This window comes from Balaenoptera acutorostrata, chromosome 1 (genome assembly GCF_949987535.1).
Source record: "Balaenoptera acutorostrata chromosome 1, mBalAcu1.1, whole genome shotgun sequence".
Taxonomy (NCBI): domain Eukaryota; kingdom Metazoa; phylum Chordata; class Mammalia; order Artiodactyla; family Balaenopteridae; genus Balaenoptera; species Balaenoptera acutorostrata.
The window spans coordinates 8,328,952-8,342,510 of NC_080064.1; the positions used below are offsets into that span (position 1 = coordinate 8,328,952).

The 13,559-nt window shown below is 61.4% G+C and overlaps 1 protein-coding gene across 3 annotated transcripts in view; it reads right to left on the reverse strand.

Moving 5' to 3' along the window:
- The window catches only part of CASZ1 (castor zinc finger 1), a 148,346-nt gene that overhangs the window by 13,253 nt on the left and 121,534 nt on the right, over positions 1–13,559 (reverse strand). For all 3 annotated transcript variants that reach the window (XM_057532103.1, XM_057532100.1, XM_057532106.1), the window contains 7 exons: positions 12,040–12,528; positions 8,163–8,997; positions 6,681–6,749; positions 4,573–4,663; positions 3,629–3,793; positions 2,514–2,686; positions 1,409–2,256 (listed from right to left, as the gene is read on the reverse strand). In XM_057532103.1, coding sequence (XP_057388086.1) covers positions 1,409–2,256; positions 2,514–2,686; positions 3,629–3,793; positions 4,573–4,663; positions 6,681–6,749; positions 8,163–8,997; positions 12,040–12,528 — 2,670 coding nt within the window. The remainder of the gene's footprint in view (positions 1–1,408; positions 2,257–2,513; positions 2,687–3,628; positions 3,794–4,572; positions 4,664–6,680; positions 6,750–8,162; positions 8,998–12,039; positions 12,529–13,559) is intronic.

The window sequence follows — 13,559 nt, forward strand, 5'->3', positions numbered from 1 at the left end:
TCCCACTGGGAACATGATATTCAGTTTTCAGAATTCAGAGTCCACATTCCAGGAGCTCCCCAAAGCCACTTGCCCAGGGTCCCTAGGGAAACAGGGCTCTGACCCTCCTGCCAAGCACTGGTCTCTCTGGGGGCACTGCGCAGAGCCCTGGGTGGGCTGCGGGGACCCTCAGTCTTGGTGGGTCTCGAGACAGTCTCACAGAGGAGCAGGGCGCCCGGGCTCAGAAGCCAGCTGTTGAGGTCCAAGTCTCGACTTGGCCACCTCCCAGGGGGTATACTTGGGGACAGACTATGCCCCACACTGTTCCATCAGCTCCACAAGGCAGGAGTGTTTGTCTCTCTTCTTCCCTGCCGTGTCCCCAGCACTGGCTTGGTGCCTGGCCTGCCAGCAAGCTGCCCTCAGTGAGCACCAGTGGTTGATAAGTGAAGGAAGGAAGGAAGGAAGGAAGGAAGGAAGGAAGGAAGGAAGGAAGGAAGGAAGTGAGCCACGTCCCAGATGTGAGCCGAACTCTTCTTAAGCATTTGACTAATGCTAATTACCCGGATGGGGGAGAACAGAGGGAGAGGAGTGAGGGAAACAGAAAAGCCAAAAAAAATCCAGAGAAAAAGAGTAAAAAATTTTCTCAAGAGCAAAAAACTTGGGAGAAAGGAGAACCTCTCTCCACGATGAGCCAGAGGAAGGACACAGATGTGACCTGGCGACTCCAACATGGCAGCTAGTGGCCGGGTCTGGCTCAAGTGAAAGAAATTCCAGTTGAAATCCAGGTCCTGGGTCACGCTAGCCAATTTCAAGCACTCAACAGCCATGTGACCAGTGGCTACCATATTGGACAGTGTGGAACAGAACGTTTCCACTACCACAGAAAGTGCGACTGGAAAGCGCTGATGGACAGGGAGACCCTGGGAGGGCATCCTTGGCCTTGACGGGCTGTCCAGGCACGAATCCCCTGAGCATGCCTGTACCGCGGCCACCCTGCCACTCGGCTGGACTCACACGCCCTCCCAGTCACCTGGAAGAGGTCCCAGGGAAGCCTGGGGCTCTGGGACTGCTCCCACTAGGGGCTGGGAGCCCCTACTAGCCCAGGGCGACATGGCAGGGTCGGGGGGAGCTAGCGGTTGCCCCGGGATGCACAGGTACCCCGTGAGGCCGGGATTACTGCTTCCCCTTCACAGATTGAAAAAAACAGAAACAAGAGTTGCCTGGGGTGGGTGGGCCAGAAAGAGGGGCCCCGAATAGGAAATAAAGAGGATGGAGGCAGAGACCAGGCAAAGAAGGGGGCAGGGGTCTCGGGGGGCAGGGAACAGAAGACACTTCTGCCAAACACCCGCTGCTCGGCTCTGCACCGAGGCCAGAGAGCTCCTGGGGTTGGAGAGGTGCTCGCTTCCCAGGCAGGGCCCAGCCTGCTCACCTGGGTCAAAGGTGGCAGAGGGCTTGAGGGCGGCCGCAGCCAGCCTGGCCATCATGGGCGAGATGAGGCCCTTGCTCGCAGAGATCCTCTCCATGATGGAGGCAGGGGGCACCGGGACAGAGGCAGCTGCCGCTGCGGCCGAGTCGCCAGCTCCCGAGGCAGCCAGAGCGGGCGTGTCGGGGGTTACTGAGGCTGCTGTCCCTGACGACATGGTACCCATGAGGCCGGGGGCACCCACAGGCAGGGAGGTGTTGCCCCGGCCCGGAAGGATGGGGAAGTAGGGCGCGGCGCTGGGCAGGCCCGAGTTGGAGAGGGCCAGTGCCAGGGGGATGGATCCAGGCAGGCCCTGGGCCAGCAGCCCCGAGATCTTGCTGTTGGGAGGCTTGGTGGCACTGGGCCCAGCCTCGGAGGTGGCAGTGGCGGTGACCAGGGAGGCGGAGGACTGCTGGCTGGTGGGGGAGGCGCTGAGGCTGGAGTTCTTGCTGCTCAGGGCGGAGAAGTCAACCAGGTCGTCGTTGCTGGACTCCTCGTGCTCCGTGTCCTTGGCGCCCAGCAGCGAGGGCGGCAGCCCCAGCATGCCCGAGCCCGAGGCGCGGATGTGCCGGCGCTCGTGCTTGCGCTTGTGGGAGGTCATCTGGCTGGTGGAGGTGAAGGTGAAGCCGCAGCCGGCGCGGATGCAGTGGAAGTGGTTGGTGGCCTTGCTGTACACACAGCCCTCGTACTTGCACTCCTCGTACTTGTAGAACTTCTTGAAGCCATCCTTGGCGTAGGCGTCGTCCTTGATGTGGTAGCTCTTGTGCTTCTCGATGTCACACTTGTTCTTAAAGGTGAATGTGCAGCCGGGGCGCCTGGCAGGACATCGGGAGGCTGTCATGGGGCCTCACGGGGCCAGGGAGAGGCCCTGCCCTGCTCCCACGGTGGCCCCGGGAGGGATGGGCCTCTGGATGGAAGACCAGGCCAGAAACTAAGGCGGGGCCTCTGAGCAGCCCTCTGCTGCTGTTCCTACTCCCCTGAGGAGGTGGGGCCCCGAGCCACCCACGGGCCTGGGGCCCTGCCTGCCGTCCCTCCCCGGGCCAGGAGGCCCCCCCGGCTGCCTCCCACTCACCTGCAGTGGAAGTGCGTGGTCTTCTGCCCGTAGAACTGGCAGTCGGCCGTGCCGCAGTCCTCGGTGGCTCGGAAGCGCTGGAAGCCGTCGTTGATGAGCTGGGTGTTCTTCTTATGGAAGTTCTCGTGGGTCATCACGTCCGACGTGCTCGTGTACACCTTGTTACAGCCCACCTGCAGGGGCCAGAGTGGCAGTCAGGGGAACCGAGGCCAGGCACCCCGGCGAGGTCAGAGCGGCTGTGCTGCTGGGTGCAGCTGAGCCTGCTCGGGGGAGTTTCTGCACCTGTAAACGTCCAACTGGGGGCACCGAGGTTAAGGTAGGACGACCCCTCAGGCCCCCAGGGCCTGGCCCGTGCTGGGCGTGGGTCGTCCTCAGAGAGCCCTGGATACGTCCCCACACAGGCGTGGGAGTCCCATCTTGCAGGAGGTGGCTTAGGGGTCCCCAGTCTGTGGCTCTACCTCTAAAGCCCCGGGGGTGAGCAGGGCTGGACCCTGGGGCCTGGAGGTCACCTGTAGGCCGGGGACTTGTTTGGCGAACAGTTTCTGGCACAGGGCCTTCCCTACCCCACCCTAGCTGGGCCAAGGCAGGCAACGTTGCCATATTGAGTAAAAACCAGTGGAATCTGAACACTCTTGAGGGCTGGACCGTGCCAGTGTCTGCACCATCTCAGAGCCCAGAGAGCGAGCCCCCCTCTCCTCCTGGCCCAGGTTGTTTCACGGAGGCCATAACAACCCCCTGACAAATACCGGGGGAGGCGCAGGGCTGCTATTTGCAAACCAAAGTCGCTCCCCCTGGACCTGACACCTTGAAAAAGCCCAGACTCTGCGTGGCATTAAAGCAAAGAATTAAACAAAAACCTCCTCAGGAACCGTTTGCAATGCTGCTCTTGGTGTTAAAGGCTGAAAAATGTCGGTCTGTATAAACAGCTCGCTGAATTTCACCCGCACCAAGTATGGCCATGGGGAAGGTCCCACCCTGGCCCACCGGACACTGCCCAAGCCTGAGCCCCCGGGACTCTCTCCTCTGGCCGTCCAGCCCTGGGAAGGGACACAGGGAGCGGCCCTGCCTGAGGCAGGCCTGCCTCCGGGGGTGGGGGAGGGTGGAGGGCGGGGCACCTGCATGCAGTGGTAGTGGGTGCTCTTCCCGTTGAGGTGGCAGCCGTGGTAGTAGACGCTGCAGTCGTCCAGCGGGCTGAAGCGCATGAAGCCGTGCTGCAGGGAATTGTCCCGCTTCTTGTGCATGTTGTAGTGCCGGATCACGTCCTGCTTGCTCGTGAACCTCTGCCGGGAGAGGGCCTGGTGGGCAGGAGGCTGGGCCTGGCCCCAGGGCCCTCCAGTCTCCTTATAAATCATCCTGTTGGGTCGAGGCAGCCCAGACTGCCCCAAGGCCAGCACCCTGGACTTTGGAGGGAACAGTTCCAAAGGTTCCAGAGCCACAGACCCTTCCCTGACCTCCCCGTAGTCTCCCCATCGGCAGGCCCAGAAGCAGAGAAGATAAATCGGGCCAGGCCTTTCAGGGAGGAGCTCTGATAGGTGACAACTCATTGTGTCTACTGCCACCTGTGGGCTCTGCCAAGCTGGGCTCCCTGGTGAGACGGAGGCAGTGGCCTCCTGCACAACACCCGCGCCCACCTCCCGCCTCTCGTTCACTTGCTCTGCACCTACCAGAAGGTGGCTTTGAACGTTAAGGGCCGATCTGTCTGAACCTCAACACAACCATCTATAAAATGGGGCAGTAATACCAGCCTCTTAAGGACACTGGGAAGACTCGATTAGGTAAGGTACGCAGGCTGTCTGCACAGTCCTTGGTGCGTGGTAGACTCAGCGAATGGGAGCTTGAATTATTACCACCGGGGACGCAGGTGGCTCCAGACCCTATCAGATGCCTGTGGGCAGCAATCTGGGAACGAGAACAGGCTGGGAGCTCTTCTGGGCTCTCTGCCTGCCCAAGTCAAATTCAGGTGGCCCAAGCAGAACCGAGTAACCTCGTCCCGCTTTCAAGAGGCCCCTCCGCTGCTGTGCCAGCCCGCAGGAGTGGGGCGGGTGCCCGTGGGACATACCTGGTAGTTGCACTCGGGGTCGAGGCAGTGGTAGTGTTCGCGGTACTGGTAGGCGCAGTGGATGTGGCCACAGTGCTGACTGCCTGAGAACCTGCAGGGAAGAGGGGGTGGACTCAGGCCTCTCTGGATGCCAGCTCCAGGGTCCTCGGCCTGAGCGGCTGAGCAGAGTCCGTGCCCATGCTCCAGGGAACTGCTGCTGCGGTTCAGGGGCCCTGGGTGGACATGTGGAGGGGCCGAGGTGGTCTGCTGGGGTGAAGGAGCAGAGGCTGAGAAGGCTAGGGCGAGTGACGGGGCCGCTGGGAATCCCAGACCCACTGAGCTGCAGACCCAGCCTTATCTGCCCCGGGAGGGAGTGCCAGGTGGGGCACAGAGGCCTGGCACCAAGATGGGAGGAGGAAGCTAGGCCAAGCCAGAAGCCAGAGCAGGGTCAGGGGAAGAGACCTGGGGTGGGTTGGGATGGGATGGGATGCTGAAGGCACGAGCCCCCGAGGTGGCCCAGTTGCCGTTTCTGCAGGTGCTGCCCGCCCACCCCTGACTCAGTGCTGGGCCAGGTGCTGGGGACTCCAGCTGCGCCAGCCCAGGGCTCTGTTGCTAAGAGGTGTTAAAGGGCTCTCTCTGTTCTGGGCTTTCCTGACACTTGAAACAGTCCAAGAGTCATGAATTTTTAAAGCGCAGCATCTGTTTGGCTTCCTGTGGCAGGGAGCGCGCTCTCCGGCCAGCTCCGTAGCCAGGAGCTCCGTGCTGCGTGGCCACCACCTGCCCTTCCAGAGTACCCCAGGCCTTCTCCAGGCCCCGATGCTGCCAGGGCGGGGGTCTCACAGCCTGGACGATGGCCACTGGGGACAGCGCCCCGTGACAACTGTGGACAAGGTGGTGGGCTCAGCCTGCCTGCCCCAGTGCGCTGCGCATGGTATGGGGCTGCGGGAGGGAAGCCCCTCATGAGGGGAGAAACTCTTGCAAATAAATATTTAAGCTGAAGCTGCCAAAAGGGCCATCTGCTGAGGCACTGATAATAATGGTAATAATAATAATAAAGAGAGCAGAGCAAAGCTGAAAAGACAGGGAGGGACAGGGGAGGGAGACACAGAGAGCGACGGCAAAACTATGGGAGATCAACAGAAAGACGGCTGCCAGGGCACAGCCCCGGCCTTGTGCTGCGTCCCCAGGGGCTGGCCGCCGGGGGCCTGAGCGGGGGCGGGCGGGGGGCGAAATCTGAAGGTTCTTCACCTGCCAATCCCACTGCCTTCAGGATGTAAAGGGGCAGGTCTGGAGTCAGGTGGTGAGGGGGGAGCACACTGAGGCCACCCGCCCACATCCCTTCTCATCCCCAACCGTTCCACAGGGGCCTGCAACCCCGCCTGCCCCACCCCCACCCGGCCCCAAGTGGAGCCCTTTTTAAAAATTTTTTAAAAATGTTTATTTAATTAATTTATTTATTTAATTTATTTATTTTTTGCTGTGTTGGGTCTTCGTTGCTGCGCACGGGCTTTCTCTAGTTGTGGTGAGCGGGGGCTACTCTGTTGTGGTGCGCGGGCTTCTCATTGTGGTGGCTTCTCTTGTTGCGGAGCACGGGCTCTAGAGCACAGGCTCAGTAGTTGTGGCACGCGGGCTCAGTAGTTGTGGTTCGCGGGCTCAGTAGTTGTGGCTCGCGGGCTTTAGAGCGCAGGCTCAGTAGTTGTGGCGTGTGGGCTTAGTTGCTCCGCGGCATGTGGGATCTTCCCGGACCAGGGCTTGAACCCATTCCCCCTGCATTGGCGGGCGGATTCTTAACCACTGTGCCACCAGGGAAGCCCACAGTGAGCTGTGGAGGGGGGGCCTGCACTCACCTGTGGCCGGGCCCCGCCTTCGGGCCCTTTCAGGTACCCCAGTCCTGCCTGGGGTACAAGCTGCTTAAGGGCGTGTGGCCTGGACCACATCAAGGGGGTGGGGGCTCTGAGACGGGGCAGAGGGCAGGCCTGGGGAGGGTTTGGAAGCAGGAATGCATGGGGGCGGGGAGGCAGCAGGCACCTTGGTACTAGTGGTCACATGGACGTATGGTCCCATGGTCCCCAGGCATTCCTGCCCCCACCCACCTTCTCTCCATGGCAGTCTCCTCCCCAGGGGCCTACCTGGCAATATATTTCTGGTAAATGTTTACATCTTCAGTGACAGCTGGTTTATCTGTGGGCAATCCGTTCCTGGTGAGAGACACACAGGGCACAGCTGATTAGCAGACGAGGTGGTCTCATGCCCCAAGAGTGTCTGGGGGCAGCTCCCTGCCCTGGGGCCCTGGCCCTTCTCTCGCTCACTGTGTAGTGTTCCGGGCACTTAGGGTGGGACTGGAAAAGTCCTTCGGCAGAAAACTAGCACAGGTTCAATTAGCCCACCTTTGGCAAGGGCTGGGCCGTCTTCAGCTGGCAGGGCTGGAGGGCCCTACCTTGGGCGTGGATCTGACCTAGAGTCCAACAGCATAGGAAGCCTGGGAAGCTGGGGCCTGGCCGCCTTGCACACAGAGAGTCAGGATGCTGCTGGCTGAAGAGGGGTACCAGGTACCACTGGGGAAGACGCCAGGGGAAAGGGCAAGAACAGCACCAAGCAAGTGTGGCTGGGTGGTCGGAAAGGCCTCCTTGACGCCGAGGGCAGCTCCCTAGATCTACTCCCAGGTTTCTGGACCCGCCTCCAGGAGGGATGGTTGAGGGGAAGGGTCTCACTCAGCCCCACACATTGATCCATCAATTATTTTGCCATTGTCTAGGGCTTTGCGCTGGGTGTGCCCACCCCACCCCAGCCTCCTACCTTCTCTTGCTGCCTTCCCCATGGCGCAGGCTCTGAACCTGGGAGCCCTGGCCACCAGCCTGGAACCCAGAACCCCCAGCCCGGAGTAGGGCTTTCCCAGCCAACCATAAGCCCGCAACTGGCCCTCATGGTGGCAGGCAGAGAAAGCCTGTCACGGGCACATGGGGGTTACAGTACCCTGTGGCATGTGTGTTAGCAGATGAGCACGTGCACAGAAGTACAGGCAGACCCTGGAGATACTGCAGGTTCACTTCCAGACCACCGCCATAAAGTGAGTATCGCAATAAAGCGAGTCACACGAATTTTTTTGGTTTCCCAGAGCGTAGAAAAGTTACGTTTACACTATACTGTAGTCTATTAAGTGTGCAATAGCATTATGTCTGAAAAAGCAATGCATATGCCTTAAATTAAAAACGCTTTATTGCTAAAAAATGCTGACCGTCATCCGACAGTGCAGGGTTGCCACAAACCTTCAATCTGTAAAAATATGCAATATCTTCAAAGCGCAATAAAACAAGGTGTGCCTGTACCCGCTGTGAGAGCGTGTGTGCGCACAGCAAGATGTATAGTGTGCGGGTCCATGAATTGAGTCTGAGCGATTATGTAGGCAGAGGAGTGTGTGTGCGTGTGCGTGCGTGTGTGTGTGCGTGCGCGCGTGTGCGGAAGCATGTGTGTGAGAATCTGGGTGCACAGTGGATGTGCATAAGGTGTGGGTGTGTGTGTCCATAAGTGTGAGCTTCAGAGGCAGGAAGTGGGCCTCCGGGCCACTCCAGTCCCGAGTGCAGGGCTGGCAGTGAGGGTGGTGCACGCCTTACTTGACAGTGGAGACGGTCCCCGTGGTGATGGAGTCTGTTTTGGAGAAGGTTGACTTCAGGTACTCGGGAGTGTTGAAAGGCAGGGAGGCAGGTGGCTCAGGGCCTGGCCCGGGGGCACTGGGAGCAGTGGGCACGCTGGCGAGGGGTGCAGGAGCCAGGCTGGGGGTGGGCGGAACCTTGGCGGGGCCCGGCTTCTGGATGGCCCGGACGTCGTACTTGGAGGGGCGCCCCACCTTGCCCGTCTTGAAGGCGATGGCCCCTCCCATGTCGGGGCTGCCCTCCCCGGGTTTGAAGAGGTGCAGGTACTTGACGTTCTCCAGGTCGTACTTAGACGGCTTCTTGTAGGCGCTCCCGTTCTGGGGCCGCAGGTTCTCACCCGTCTTCAGTTTCTGGATGAAGAAGTCGTACTTGGAGGCACGGGCCACCAGGCCCTGCATGGGGACACTGCTGTGTGAGGGCAGGGGCAGGATGGTGGCCTTGGTCTCCAGGTGCGCGGTGCTACTGGGCAGCCGCAGGCCAGGCAGCGAGCCCAGGGCCTCCTTGCCGGCCCGCCCCTCGGCTGTGGTGCCGTGGGCCGGCCAGGACAGCTGCTCGCCGGCCTTGAGCTTGCGGATGTACTCCTCATACTTGGAGAACCGCGCCCGCTTGCTGAGGGCGTCCTCGGAGGCGGGCAGCATGGAGGAGGTGGCCGCCTCGGGTGTGGAGCCCGCGTGCAGCTTCTCGAAGCTGATCTTCCTGGCCAGCTCGTCCCTCGTGTTCTGGTCGTCATAGCCAAACATGCCAAGGAACTCGGTCATGGTGGAGGCCGCGTAGTCCCGCAGCGAGGAGGCCTCGCCTACGGCAGGGAGGAGAGGGGCCGTCACCTCTGGGAGGGAGCAGGGTAGCCAAGGGACAGGACCCGCCCCCCCCACCCACACACCCGCCCCCCGCCGCCCTGCCCACAGAGGGAGGGGGCCGGCCTGGGGAAGGGGTGGAGCGGGACATGATCTATGGACATTTGGCTCACTTGTTAGGTTTTACGACTCTTAAATTAATTTGTTTAAAAAAAAAGTAATTAATACTGGGGTAAAATAAAACGAGTTCATCAATGCCAGGAAAATCAATTTCCTAAATGTTCTGGCCGATGGCTTTTCAGTACATTAAACAAAGTTTCATAAATGTCTCCGCTCTCTCGCCTTGGCCTAATATGAAGGAGAAGTCATTTTACTGGAAGTAAGGCCAGATCCGAACCTGCCTCCCAGGGTGGGGGTGGGAATGGGGGCTGGGGACAGGTAGGGCTCTGAGCCAGTGGCTGGGCCGTCAGGAGGGACTCCAGGGGCTGAGGGAGCCACTGGGGATGGGGTCAGGGGTGGGCCTGGCTGAGCCTGCCTGGAGGACCCTCCCTGGCCCCCACAAATGGACACACAGGCTCCTTATCCCTGGGAGGATGAGAGGCTCGCCCCAAGCCTCCTCAGGACCTGTCCCCTTGGCCCTTCCTGGCCCCCCAGGCTGCTGATGGCCCCAGACAACAGGGCCGACGGGGCAGAGAGCCTGCGGATGTGTTCACTCAGACTCCCTCAGGGCCCGCCCACCCCAGCCAAGACTTATGACGTAGACAGTCCTTCAAACCTCCCTGCCACCTTCTGGTCACTTGTGCTCGCGCACGAGGGTGGGCCACCCCGAGGAGAGTCAAGGCCGTAGAGGCAGTGGCTGAGGGCGGCCCATCTATCGCCCCACTGTGTCCACAGCGGGGCACAAGGAGAATCCCCCGAAGCAATCTCCCCACAGGGACACGCATGCACGCGTGCACACTCGAGCTCGAAGCCCTAGCGACCTTCCCCGCCCACACACACACGTGTACACAAACCACCCCAAACTCCACAGCCAGCTCCCCAAGATGAGTCTCAGGATGGCGGGGGCAAGATGACCCCATTCTGCCTGGGGCTGTTCACTGGAGACAAACCCCTTCCACACACAACCTTCCGCCACAATAGGCCTGCGACTCCCCAGCACGCGCCTTCCTGCACACAACACTCGCTGAACACCGACTGTGTGCTACACCCTGAATCAGGAGTGGGTACACACAGGTGGGTGGGACTCACCTGGGCCCCAGGGCACATGTGTGTTCTCTCCACTCATGTCTGAGCCTGCACACCCAGGCACACAGAGCGGCAGGACCCCAGGCTGGGGGTCCTAAAAGCATGGCCAGGGGAAGGCGTGGCCGAAGCAGGGGTGGGCGGACCAGGACCCAACAGGGCAGCCGATGAGGGCTTTCCTCCCACCCCTACCTGGAAGTGGTCTGAGAGCGGGGCTGGGCTCTGGCACAAGAGAGAACCTAGCAGCATGTAGAAAGAGCCTCTGAGCTCCTGGGAGGACAGGGAGAAGGGTAGTCCTGTGGGGACCGGGACGCGCCAGGTGAGGACAGGACAGTCACGGGCAGCACCTGGCACACAAGGTGGGCAGAGTGACTCAAGGAACCGACGGACAGCTGTTCCTCTGGGCGGGATGGCCGGTGGGCTGCTGTCCTGACCTCAAGCTACTTGGGGTTGGGGACCCAGTCTGGGAGGAGTGGGCCCTGGCTGCTAGATTCAGTGGCTCAGGGACCAGGGAAAGGGGCTAAAAATAGCTGGAGGCAGCTGAGCCCTCACTATATATGGCAGAGAAACAGAAGGCTTTGAAGGGCAGGCGGCTTAGAGCAGGGAGGGGGCCAGGCAGGGGTCCCAGGGGCAGCCCAGAGGCCTGCATTCCCAAGCCCACGGTGGGCAGCCTGGGCTCCGGTTGCCTGGCTCCAGTGCCCGGGCTGAGCAGGCCGCCCTGGGTGTCACCCTGCAGTCCCACTGGGCCTCAAACCCGAGGGGCGAGGCCTGCAGCCACGAGGCCACTGGCAGTTCTGGCCCTGCCTCCTGCCATCCTAGCTCTCCGCTCCCCCGGGAGGTGCTGGGGCGCTGAAGGGACAGTGGGCCTTGTCCCTGTCCCTCCCCTCTCCTCAGGCCCAGCGCAATCACCTTGTGTCTGGGAACGGCAAGGGCTTTTCCTATCAGAGGAAACTGAAGGTCACACTTTTCCTCATTGATCTTGCAATGTTTGCTAATTACTCTGTCACTGATGTGGCGAAGGATAATTAAACAGCTCTGTTTATATCTTATATGCATAATTATGTGGCTGCGCAGGGAGGAGATGCGCCCCTCGCTGCAGGCGAAGGGGATCGGGAAGCGGGCAGGGAAGGCTCGGGACACCAGCCACAGGCTGGGAATGAGGCTGGGGAGCTGAAAAAAGACCCCAGGCCCAGAGTTCCAGTCCTAGCGGAGACACCCTCCCACCCAGAACCTAGGCCCTCCCTCCCCAGGGCAGAAGGAGCTCTGCATCGAAGGACACGCAGACACCAGAAGAGCCAGCTCTTAGCCGTCTCGTGGGAAAGCGGTCAGCCAGGGGACCGCGTCTGGGGCAGGTGGGTGTAACGGGATATGCCGGCTGGGTGTTGCTCCCCACACGCATGTCCAGGTACTGCGCCCCCCAACAGGCTCCTCCCTGTGCAGGTGCGTGTGGACAGTCGTCTACCCACACGCCGTCCGTCCGTCCATCCATCCATCCATCCATCCATCCATCCATCCATCAGCCTGTCCACCAGTCCATCCGTCCATCCACTGCTTCCTGAAGACCTACTGTGTGTTTGGCAGCCCACCCCAGCCCGGCTCACACGTCTGGGAAGCTGCCTTCTCAGGCCCTTCCCTCCTCACCCCTGCTGCCCCTCCTCAGGGGTCCTCCCTGGGCCTGAATGAGGCGTCACTATCTGGAGCAAGAGTGAGGGAAGCGGGCATGCGCTGTGGACACACCACTCCTTCCCCGCCGGGCCGCCCTCCTCGTGGGGTTATGTCCCGCCCGGGGCTCAGACACCCACCTGAAGCCTGCTTGGCACTGGGGCCACTATCAGCCTTGGAGGCTGCCCCGTCCGAGTCCTTCTCCTCGACGACGCTGCCATCCTTGGGGGGCTCGTCGCCGTGGTCTTCCTCGTCGCTGCAGCCCTGGGGCTGCACCATGTAGACGCCCTCGGGTGGCAGCTCCAGACCCTCCCGGGCGATGCGCCCCAGCACGGGCGGGGGTGTCGGCTCCTCGCTGTACTCGCCGTTCACCCACTTCTCGATCACCGCCCGCCTCTTGTCCTCTTCGCTGCGGGGGGCCCGGGCCACCCCCGACTCAGGGCCACTGCGCTCTTTGTCCCGGGGCCGCAGTGGGCTGCCCTCGGCGTGGGCGCCGGCCTCCGCTCCCTTCTCCACCACCACCTGGCGGCTCAGCTTGGCGCAGATGGCGTTGAGCTTCAGGCCGCCTTTGCGTTTGGCCGCCATCGCGGGCTTGCCTGCAGGCGGGTCGGGGCACCGGGTGCCTTCAGCTGCAGGGATGGAGGAGAGGGGTCAGAGGCATGTGTGCCAGGCCTGGCCACCCACCTCGACAGCCGGGGCGGACGCCCTGCCCCCGCATCCCCCAAGCCAGAGGTCTCCCCAGTGACGGTTCCACTGCCCCGCCCCAAGGCCAGGGTGCGTTTGTCCCCTCACTAGAACGTGAGCTCTATCCTCAGAGCCTGGCGCATACTAGGGGGTTCAGAAATATTCTGTAAACGAGCAAACGAATGAATGAACGAATGACTCTTCAAACGCAAGGGGCAGTCTTCTTCCCAGCACCTGGCTTCTGGAAGCATTTCCCCCCCTTGTTTGGCCCCAGGAGGCAGGACAGACATGCCACAGGACCTGGCTCCGCCTTCTCTGCCTCAGCCAGCTCCTGCTGCCCTGGAAGGCCCTGGCTGGTCCCACGAGGCCCACTTTCCAGCCCTGAGAAGCTGGGACAGGTTGGGATTCCTCAGATCCCCAGCGGGAAGCCCAGAGGCTGCAGTTACGGGGCCTAATCCCTCAACATGACAGTCCAACGCAACCGGCCGGGAACTGTATCTAGGCTGCCCCAGCGCTAGCCACCTCCCTCACGGCTGCTGAGTGGGGGTGCCCAGGGTCCTGGAGGGTAAATGGCAAGACCACTAACCATACAGCCTGGGACCCGCCACAAAGGCCAAGAAAAGTGGACACACCTCCACCTGCTTACTTGTACATCTTGTCTGTCCACCCCTCCACGTAATGAGCTCCTACTGTGTGCCAGACCCCGAGGTGGTACCAGGGGCAGGGCGGTGGCCATGGCAGACCGTCTTGGCTCACGCTCCCTCTGCGTGCACAGGGAGCCCCACCGAATGCTCTCAAGGCAGGGCTCCTCCGTGTGGCCCTCAATAGAGAGGCGGGCGTGGCCGAGTCTCCACACAGCTCAGAAGGCTAAGCAAGGGGACTCTGCTCCCAGATCCATGGTCAGAAGAGGCTTCACTATAATGGATCGAGACCCTAAAAACCCACACGCCTGGAACGCACTGAGAGGCTTACTCAG